Source organism: Sinocyclocheilus grahami, unplaced genomic scaffold (genome assembly GCF_001515645.1).
Source record: "Sinocyclocheilus grahami isolate Dianchi unplaced genomic scaffold, SAMN03320097.WGS_v1.1 scaffold257.1, whole genome shotgun sequence".
Taxonomy (NCBI): domain Eukaryota; kingdom Metazoa; phylum Chordata; class Actinopteri; order Cypriniformes; family Cyprinidae; genus Sinocyclocheilus; species Sinocyclocheilus grahami.
This window is the reverse complement of record NW_015505436.1, coordinates 651,431-662,248: the sequence shown is the minus strand read 5'-3', so window position 1 is coordinate 662,248 and position 10,818 is coordinate 651,431. Positions and strand designations below refer to the sequence as shown.

At 35.2% G+C, this 10,818-nt stretch overlaps 2 protein-coding genes across 2 annotated transcripts in view; both read right to left on the bottom strand.

Annotated features, from left to right (window-relative positions):
- The window catches only part of agbl2 (AGBL carboxypeptidase 2), a 30,165-nt gene extending 21,903 nt beyond the window's left edge, over nt 1–8,262 (bottom strand). The window contains exons 1-4 of the mRNA XM_016290317.1: nt 8,154–8,262; nt 7,920–7,983; nt 7,648–7,797; nt 2,198–2,383 (exon numbers count right to left, since the gene is read on the bottom strand). Of these exons, the coding sequence (XP_016145803.1) occupies nt 2,198–2,383; nt 7,648–7,797; nt 7,920–7,983; nt 8,154–8,159 (406 nt within the window). The 5' untranslated portion in view covers nt 8,160–8,262. The remainder of the gene's footprint in view (nt 1–2,197; nt 2,384–7,647; nt 7,798–7,919; nt 7,984–8,153) is intronic.
- Nucleotides 8,263–9,685: 1,423 nt separating this feature from the next.
- Nucleotides 9,686–10,818, bottom strand: part of LOC107598873 (formin-binding protein 4-like) — a 20,006-nt gene continuing 18,873 nt past the window's right edge. The window contains exons 13-14 of the mRNA XM_016290316.1: nt 10,106–10,263; nt 9,686–10,011 (exon numbers count right to left, since the gene is read on the bottom strand). Of these exons, the coding sequence (XP_016145802.1) occupies nt 9,918–10,011; nt 10,106–10,263 (252 nt within the window). The 3' untranslated portion in view covers nt 9,686–9,917. The remainder of the gene's footprint in view (nt 10,012–10,105; nt 10,264–10,818) is intronic.

Sequence of the window (10,818 nt, the reverse complement as noted above, 5' to 3'; positions counted from 1 at the left end):
TCTGTTCCCCTTTCGGGCTTGAACTGATGGTAAAACTAATGACATTATTTACTGTCTTTACATTTATTTTGAAAGATGAAGCTCGCGATTATGGTAAGGGGCGTTACATTTCCGACGAGTGCTTGCGGTGTTCGGCCAATCACAATGCACTGGGTCAGCTGGCCAATCAGAGCAGACTGCGCTTGTCGGAAGGAGGGACTTTGTAGAAAACGAAGCGTTTGAGAGAGGCGGGGCATAGAGGACCTACAATAATGTACAGTATTTGAAAAATAATGTGTTTTTTGAACATTAAAGCATGGCAACATATTCTGTTACACCAAATGCACAAAATAATGATCTTTAAAAAAGCATCATATGACCCCTTTAAATAAGCTGCAAGTTGCCATGCGATTTGAATGAGGCATAAAACAGATATAAAGTGACATGTTTTCTTTCTGCATTCCTTGCCAGGCAGCTTTATTGCTCTGTAGATGGGATTTATGCCAAATCTGCACCCTGCTGAGAGTTGCTTTGTAGAACACTAGAGCCAGATTGTTGGTACTCTTAGAAATACACAGGCAGATATGGTTCTACATACAGTATACTGTATATATAACATGTATGAATGCAATATACTGTATATGAAATTATTTTTTTAAATGAATGGAAAGTGAATGGAAAAACAATGGAAATAGATTATTGCATGCTTTTTTTTCCTGAGCAGAATAGGTGGGTGTGACTGTCAGATCAAACAATATGCAATAAAATTTATTTTCTATGAATGCATTCTTTGTTAAATGGTTTTAAAAAATAATTGTCCAGTGTGTCCAGTGAATCCATATCTAGTATGAATGAATGGAAAGATTGAAGAATCACTGTCTGTGGCCAACAGTTTCACAGCTGTTGCTTGGTCAGTTCAGGTCCCGCTTTGCTTTAGATTTCCTGTCTTTGCTCTAGAGGTACAAAGCACCTGATTCAAACTTAGTAGAGCAGTTCAGTTTGCACTTCTTCTGCAAGACTCCAGATCAAGTCCAAGTTTTATTATCTGAGCTCTGGATGGCCTGGTCTGGACAAACTTTCTTTGGCATGACACAGAGTGGGTGTTGGACAGAAGTCACTGGTAAGGAGGTATGCAGTGCAACACGATAGGATTTGCGAGGTTCCACCCGGAAGATGGTCTTCATAAGTGTGTGCTGAATAATACGCCTCATCTAAACTTTGAGCTGTGGTGGGAAAGAGATATAACAGTCTTTTGAACTCATCCGCGCCTCTTCCAAGAGAAGGCCAGTCAGATTTACGAGTCCAGAACTGGATTAATGGCATGGATAAAACAAGATCTGAGAGAGATGTTGCTTAGCTCCTTATATAAGTTTTTGTGACTTCATTATCCTGCAAACCCCATTGTGAGTTTTGAACTTGGGAAAAGTGTTTAAAATCTCTGAAAGGCCATGTTATTTCAGCACTGTCACACAAATCATTACAGGACGACTTGCATTAAAGGACAGATTTGAGCTTCATCTTTGTGTCCTTAAATTATGATGAAAATAATTATAATGTGGATTTTCAAGTATCCTTTACTAAGAAGGCAATCCCAGGATGCACTTCAACAGTAAAAAAAAATCTATCCAAGACGGTGGACAAAGCTAGAGAAATGTTGATTATTTTAAACTTAATGCATATATACACTACCACTGGAAAGATTGAAAAGAGTTTTGTATGTTTTCAAAGAAGTCTTATTATTACAATTCTAAATAATTGTTTACTATTTGAATATATTTAAAATGTAATTTATTCCTGTGATTTCAAAGCTGAGTTTTCAGCATCATTACTCCAGTCTTCAGTGTCACATGATCCTTCAGAAATCATTCTAATATTCTGATTTACTGCACAAAAAACATTTATTATTATTATTTTGAAAACAGTTGAGTACATAATTTTTTTAGGATTCTTTTTCAGATTGATTTATTTATATATATTATTACTTTTTATGTTTATATATTCACATTTTTAAATAAAAAGTTATCAAAGAGATCTATTCAAATTACTGTATGGATAAATTGAATTTTTAAAATTATATTATATGAATAAATTCACAGATTCTGGGTTTTTCTTCACAGAAAGTGTCTCCACACAAATCCCTACTGATTTGGTATCTGACAATAATATTTTATTAATAGTGTAAAAAAAAAAAAATTTTTTTAAAGTAAAGCACTGATACCTATATGCTGGATTTTGTCACGGATCACTTCACATTCGATGGGCCAGCGGACGCCCTGGAATGGACAGGAGGTAGATGGGATTGTGAAGAGGTCCAAAGGCTCCCTCAGGCGTGGAATGGGCCGCTCACCGTCAAAATCAAACACAAGCTGTCGGGTTCTTAGAACTTTGTCTAAACTGAAAAAATCTTGGAAAGTAATGAAACACAGACATAAAATCTAATTTATTACCCAACAGACATGTTGTAGTTAAAAGACATGTGAGAAGCATTTGTTACCAGCAGTGATTATCAGAATTACCCATGAACTAAAACAATTATGTGTTCTTAGTGTCTGAATCTTTTATAAAGGCCATGAATTTCAAATGGGAACTAGCTGCTTAGACTCAAGTGTTGCGTATTGTGTGACAACTTGAAAGAACTTGAGAGAAAATGCAAAATGATCATTATTTGGCAATGGTGGTGATTTGTTGCAAGATACAGTATTGCATCTTTACATGGGATCAACTCTATTGAGGTCTTGTAAACTACAATATTTTAACTGACATATCATATCATGCTTCATTATGGAAGCCCATATCCACCACATAAGAAAACAAAAAACGTCATAATCATGTTATAAAAAGTTATATTTTTTAACTCGGAATTATGACATACTAAGTCATAATTTACACATAAGAAGTCTATATTATGACAAACTAAGTCATAATTATTATCTAAAAGTTAAAAAAATTACAAAAATATAAGTCATATTTATGAGAACAATTTAAAAAAAATATTTGACATCATAACATGCTTTATTATAGAAGCACATTTCCACCACATAATAAAAAACATGCTTTGGTAAACCATAATTATGGCATTAAAAATTAATTATTATGAAATAAAAATTCTAAATACATTATGACATTAAGTAAAGAGTCAAAATTATGACACAAAAGTCAAAATTATAACATACTAATTCATAATTTTACGGTGGCTGAGAGAGCTCAACACGCTGCAAATAGAAAAACACCTGCAAATTAAGAAAACATCTTCATCAATTTGACAACACACGCGCTGCAAATGCTCACAACACAACCAAATAAAGAAACGTGCTGCAAATACTCACAATACAACCAAACAAAGAAACGCACTGCAAATAATCACAACACAAACGCGTTTCTTTATTTGGTTGTGTTGTGAGTATCTTTATTTGGTTGTGTTGTGAGTATTTGCAGCACGTTTCTTTATTTGGTTGTGTTGTGAGTATTTGCAGCACGTTTCTTTATTTGGTTGTGTTGTGAGTATTTGCAGCACGTTTCTTTATTTGGTTGTGTTGTGAGTATTTGCAGCACGTTTCTTTATTTGGTTGTGTTGTGAGTATTTGCAGCACGTTTCTTTATTTGGTTGTGTTGTGAGTATTTGCAGCACGTTTCTTTATTTGGTTGTGTTGTGAGTATTTGCAGCACGTTTCTTTATTTGGTTGTGTTGTGAGTATTTGCAGCACGTTTCTTTATTTGGTTGTGTTGTGAGTATTTGCAGCACGTTTCTTTATTTGGTTGTGTTGTGAGTATTTGCAGCACGTTTCTTTATTTGGTTGTGTTGTGAGTATTTGCAGCACGTTTCTTTATTTGGTTGTGTTGTGAGTATTTGCAGCACGTTTCTTTATTTGGTTGTGTTGTGAGTATTTGCAGCACGTTTCTTTATTTGGTTGTGTTGTGAGTATTTGCAGCACGTTTCTTTATTTGGTTGTGTTGTGAGTATTTGCAGCACGTTTCTTTATTTGGTTGTGTTGTGAGTATTTGCAGCACGTTTCTTTATTTGGTTGTGTTGTGAGTATTTGCAGCACGTTTCTTTATTTGGTTGTGTTGTGAGTATTTGCAGCACGTTTCTTTATTTGGTTGTGTTGTGAGTATTTGCAGCACGTTTCTTTATTTGGTTGTGTTGTGAGTATTTGCAGCACGTTTCTTTATTTGGTTGTGTTGTGAGTATTTGCAGCACGTTTCTTTATTTGGTTGTGTTGTGAGTATTTGCAGCACGTTTCTTTATTTGGTTGTGTTGTGAGTATTTGCAGCACGTTTCTTTATTTGGTTGTGTTGTGAGTATTTGCAGCACGTTTCTTTATTTGGTTGTGTTGTGAGTATTTGCAGCACGTTTCTTTATTTGGTTGTGTTGTGAGTATTTGCAGCACGTTTCTTTATTTGGTTGTGTTGTGAGTATTTGCAGCACGTTTCTTTATTTGGTTGTGTTGTGAGTATTTGCAGCACGTTTCTTTATTTGGTTGTGTTGTGAGTATTTGCAGCACGTTTCTTTATTTGGTTGTGTTGTGAGTATTTGCAGCACGTTTCTTTATTTGGTTGTGTTGTGAGTATTTGCAGCACGTTTCTTTATTTGGTTGTGTTGTGAGTATTTGCAGCACGTTTCTTTATTTGGTTGTGTTGTGAGTATTTGCAGCACGTTTCTTTATTTGGTTGTGTTGTGAGTATTTGCAGCACGTTTCTTTATTTGGTTGTGTTGTGAGTATTTGCAGCACGTTTCTTTATTTGGTTGTGTTGTGAGTATTTGCAGCACGTTTCTTTATTTGGTTGTGTTGTGAGTATTTGCAGCACGTTTCTTTATTTGGTTGTGTTGTGAGTATTTGCAGCACGTTTCTTTATTTGGTTGTGTTGTGAGTATTTGCAGCACGTTTCTTTATTTGGTTGTGTTGTGAGTATTTGCAGCACGTTTCTTTATTTGGTTGTGTTGTGAGTATTTGCAGCACGTTTCTTTATTTGGTTGTGTTGTGAGTATTTGCAGCACGTTTCTTTATTTGGTTGTGTTGTGAGTATTTGCAGCACGTTTCTTTATTTGGTTGTGTTGTGAGTATTTGCAGCACGTTTCTTTATTTGGTTGTGTTGTGAGTATTTGCAGCACGTTTCTTTATTTGGTTGTGTTGTGAGTATTTGCAGCACGTTTCTTTATTTGGTTGTGTTGTGAGTATTTGCAGCACGTTTCTTTATTTGGTTGTGTTGTGAGTATTTGCAGCACGTTTCTTTATTTGGTTGTGTTGTGAGTATTTGCAGCACGTTTCTTTATTTGGTTGTGTTGTGAGTATTTGCAGCACGTTTCTTTATTTGGTTGTGTTGTGAGTATTTGCAGCACGTTTCTTTATTTGGTTGTGTTGTGAGTATTTGCAGCACGTTTCTTTATTTGGTTGTGTTGTGAGTATTTGCAGCACGTTTCTTTATTTGGTTGTGTTGTGAGTATTTGCAGCACGTTTCTTTATTTGGTTGTGTTGTGAGTATTTGCAGCACGTTTCTTTATTTGGTTGTGTTGTGAGTATTTGCAGCACGTTTCTTTATTTGGTTGTGTTGTGAGTATTTGCAGCACGTTTCTTTATTTGGTTGTGTTGTGAGTATTTGCAGCACGTTTCTTTATTTGGTTGTGTTGTGAGTATTTGCAGCACGTTTCTTTATTTGGTTGTGTTGTGAGTATTTGCAGCACGTTTCTTTATTTGGTTGTGTTGTGAGTATTTGCAGCACGTTTCTTTATTTGGTTGTGTTGTGAGTATTTGCAGCACGTTTCTTTATTTGGTTGTGTTGTGAGTATTTGCAGCACGTTTCTTTATTTGGTTGTGTTGTGAGTATTTGCAGCACGTTTCTTTATTTGGTTGTGTTGTGAGTATTTGCAGCACGTTTCTTTATTTGGTTGTGTTGTGAGTATTTGCAGCACGTTTCTTTATTTGGTTGTGTTGTGAGTATTTGCAGCACGTTTCTTTATTTGGTTGTGTTGTGAGTATTTGCAGCACGTTTCTTTATTTGGTTGTGTTGTGAGTATTTGCAGCACGTTTCTTTATTTGGTTGTGTTGTGAGTATTTGCAGCACGTTTCTTTATTTGGTTGTGTTGTGAGTATTTGCAGCACGTTTCTTTATTTGGTTGTGTTGTGAGTATTTGCAGCACGTTTCTTTATTTGGTTGTGTTGTGAGTATTTGCAGCACGTTTCTTTATTTGGTTGTGTTGTGAGTATTTGCAGCACGTTTCTTTATTTGGTTGTGTTGTGAGTATTTGCAGCACGTTTCTTTATTTGGTTGTGTTGTGAGTATTTGCAGCACGTTTCTTTATTTGGTTGTGTTGTGAGTATTTGCAGCACGTTTCTTTATTTGGTTGTGTTGTGAGTATTTGCAGCACGTTTCTTTATTTGGTTGTGTTGTGAGTATTTGCAGCACGTTTCTTTATTTGGTTGTGTTGTGAGTATTTGCAGCACGTTTCTTTATTTGGTTGTGTTGTGAGTATTTGCAGCACGTTTCTTTATTTGGTTGTGTTGTGAGTATTTGCAGCACGTTTCTTTATTTGGTTGTGTTGTGAGTATTTGCAGCACGTTTCTTTATTTGGTTGTGTTGTGAGTATTTGCAGCACGTTTCTTTATTTGGTTGTGTTGTGAGTATTTGCAGCACGTTTCTTTATTTGGTTGTGTTGTGAGTATTTGCAGCACGTTTCTTTATTTGGTTGTGTTGTGAGTATTTGCAGCACGTTTCTTTATTTGGTTGTGTTGTGAGTATTTGCAGCACGTTTCTTTATTTGGTTGTGTTGTGAGTATTTGCAGCACGTTTCTTTATTTGGTTGTGTTGTGAGTATTTGCAGCACGTTTCTTTATTTGGTTGTGTTGTGAGTATTTGCAGCACGTTTCTTTATTTGGTTGTGTTGTGAGTATTTGCAGCACGTTTCTTTATTTGGTTGTGTTGTGAGTATTTGCAGCACGTTTCTTTATTTGGTTGTGTTGTGAGTATTTGCAGCACGTTTCTTTATTTGGTTGTGTTGTGAGTATTTGCAGCACGTTTCTTTATTTGGTTGTGTTGTGAGTATTTGCAGCACGTGCTGTCAAACCGATGATGTTTTCTTAATTTGCTGGTGCTTTTTCTATTTGCATGTGTTTTCTGAAGGTGCAGCGTGTTGAGCTCTCTCGGCCACCGTATAATTTAGACATAAGAAGTCTAAGTTATGACAAACCAAGTCATAATTATTAGATAAAAGTTAAGCAAAATAATGACAAAAATAAAAAGAAGTATAATAATGAGCAAAAAAGTATTGACCAGAAAATTATGAGAAAAGTTACAATTATAACATACTAAGTCATAATTATGAGATAAAACCAAGTTTAAATTATGACATACTTTCATAATCATGCAATAAAATTATGAGATAAAAGATGACGAAAAAATCATAATAATGGGAAACAAAATTGAAATTGACCAAAAACTCATGAGAAAAAAAGTCATAATTATGATATAAAAAGTCCAATTTATGACATACTTTTAAAACAATTAAGTTTATGCCTTAATTATTACTTATTTTTTAATAACTTCGTATTTCATAATGTCATAATTATAATTGAACAAAGCATGACTTTTTCTTATATGGAAAAATGGGTTGCCATACGTCACATCACTGTGTGAAGTTGAACAGACCCAGATCCAAGAGTTTTACATATTTACTTTGACATGGCTTGGGTTCCTCCTGCTCCTCTTCGAAGTTGGAGTCATTGCTCTCAGATGGAGAGTTGATCATGTCTGAAGCAGTCGAATCTTGGTTGCCCTCCCACTCTCTTTTGATGGGGACGCCAGCATGCACAGAAGAGGTATTGTCTATGTATATACAGAAACTAAAAGTAAGAAAAAGATGTCATGCTATATCAGAGGACATAGAAAACCCATGAAACCAGTCAAGCGTTGTTCAACCCATCCAAACGCCGACTCGAATAACCTACCGGAGAGGAATCCATAATGCTGAAGATGTAGCAAAATGAATCTCTCATATGGATCATCTGATTTCTTTCGTTTAACATGATAGGAGAACAAAAAGTGAGTTTAAGTACAAGCAAAGGGGCAGAAGGTTAAGAGGCATTGAGTATCAGTGAGTTGGCATGTTAACCAACTGGGTAATATTAGACTGTAACCGTAGAGTGCAAAGCAGCAGTAAATGTTGTGCCATGATCACTCACCTGCATTCCCGAGGCTCGAAGCGATGCGATAGCACGCAGCTCATTAAGGCATAGTAAACAACAACAAATAACTTCACAATTTTCAAGCGCCTGACAGGATATCAAATAACACCGCTGGTTAATATAGAACCATCTTGCTTTAACCCCCTGGGGAAAACTGCATAGTGGTTAGTGTTTTAAAATGAAAACGGTCTTAGCGGAGAGCTAAACAGTTCTACTTTATAATGTAATGTCCTCGTAACAATTATTGTTGAGGCGCCCCTGACGCCTTTTGTGTCACTGTTGCCATGGGCACGACGCACGTTTCCTGCTTGAAGCACGCTGCAATATATATACATATATGTAGAGAAGAATTGAACACATTTCCGTTATGTTAATAACTTTTTTCTTAGAAATTAGCTTTAGTGTTTAAACAAAAATTTAAAAATGTTATGCTTATTGAACACCACATCTATTTGTTGATATATATTTCTTTTATAGACATTAATATAAACCATTTATTCCATAATATTTACTTCGAATTTACATTTGCATTTTTCTTTATAGTAATTTTGTTGGGTGTCAGTTTTATTCAGTTTATTATTTTTTATTTCAGATTCCGCTTATTTTCAGTTCAAGTATTAATAATTCTGTACTTTATCTAAACGTACATGAGAAACGTTAAATGAAATATTCTGTGCATGCTAGCATTATACCACTTAATTGAATTACACATCTATTCAACGTTTTAATAGCTTCTTCGATGACAGTAACAGCTAACTGAAAGGGTTTAATATGTACACCCAAAAATAAATAAATACAAAAAAGGTTCAAAAAGACTTGTTTGACCAAAAGATTTGTGGAATTTTTTTTATTTACAATGTAGAAAAGGTTCGATGGCTCGACAGCCCAAGTTCAGGCAACATTTACACCAATTTTTCGATTTAAAAAAGACATTTAGTGATCCAATGCTCATTATTATAGAGAAAAAAAGAGGTTGGCACAGGAGTTGACTTCATCACAACGTCGTCAATGGAGGGGGAAAAGATATAGTTAGTTCACATATGAAGCATACTTTAAAGTGCAAAGGAGTGGACAACAAAGAAGTCTCAACTGTGATTTTAGAAGCATGGCTGAAACTCTTGCTAACAGTGGTCTGATCCAAGACTGATGTTTCTGTGTGTATAAAAGCTAAACTGATTTTGAAGCTTAGCTTTTAAAACACTGTCAGCTGGATACACAGCACAGGTACAGCACTGTTTAATGTCACCCATGACAGAGCAGAGCTCACTGTACAGCTGATGGTTTGCACCCTTGACGTTGTACAAAAAAAATGTTCTTGTTTTTTTCCTCGGAGAAACTGAGAACAGCTCCGAGGAGAAAAAAAAAAGAGAAAGAAAGTCTTTTAATATTGATTTCTTTACATTTTAATTTACAGAAATCGTGCACAGGTTTCATGGTTGGAGTAATAAAAAAGTAGAACAAAAATGTCTGTACATGTTTAACCTTGTTTCAGGTTCACTGCAGCTTTAAAATAACTTCCAGACATTAGAGGCTGTTTTATTATTTTACAACAACCCATAACAAAGTATACCATTAGACACAAGATGATGCATTTGAATTTAACAGCACAGAGTTGATTGTGCACTTGTATAAAAAAAAAAAAGAGACATTCGTTCAAGTTTGCCCGACTAAATCCACTGAAGCTTAGCAAGTGAGACAACACAATAGCACAGTTCTGTCCACCTCCTCCATAGGCTCTGTTTAGTGTTTTCAAGGCTGATGTTATGAAATCTGCATCATCTTTCTTTTCTTTAACAGTCGTTGCCTCCAGTCTTCAGGAAGTGCTTCAAAGTTAGCATTCTTCCCAGCCTTCCCTCTGCAAGTAGAGACAAAAATGACAAGCATTTGAACAATCTGTATGTTTCTCAAATGTATGCTGACAATCTTTGTAATAGCTTCTTCAAACTTACGATGCAAGCTGTTGTTGTTTCCATTCCTCAATGCGTCTGTTGTTGAGCTGTTCTCCATCTTCATCACTGGAGCTCGACTTCTCCTCTTCATCTAGCTCTTTCTGAATGCTCTGCCACTTCTTTACCAGGGATGGCATCTTTGTCTTGCTCTTCTTTGTCTTTAAGAATTTTTATTTAAATTAATTTTCTAAAAATCTAATTTTTTTTTTTTTTTTAAAGGAAAAGAACCCAAAAACATCAACAAACAAAAAAAACTAAACCAATATAATTGCAAGAAACAAATCAAAACACAAATGCTAAACAAACCCCAAAGCGAAAAAACAAGACAAATCAAAGAATAACAGCAAAACAAATCCAAAAAAAAAAAAAAAAAAAAAAAAACAAAAAGCCAAAAAAAAAAAAAAAACAAAAAGAAAACTACAAGAACACACAACAGAAACAAGCCTCAACACAGCAAAATTAGCACAACACAATGGAAACAAGTCGCAACACAATGATATTAGCACATCACGATGGAAACAAGCCACAGCACAATGACATTAGCACAACACAACGGAAACAAGCCACAACAAAATGACATTGGCACAACACAACGAAAACAAGCCACAACACAACAAAATTAGCACATCACGATGGAAACAAGCTACAACACAATGACATTAGCACAACACAATGGAAACAAGCCACAACACAATGGAAATAAGCCACAACAC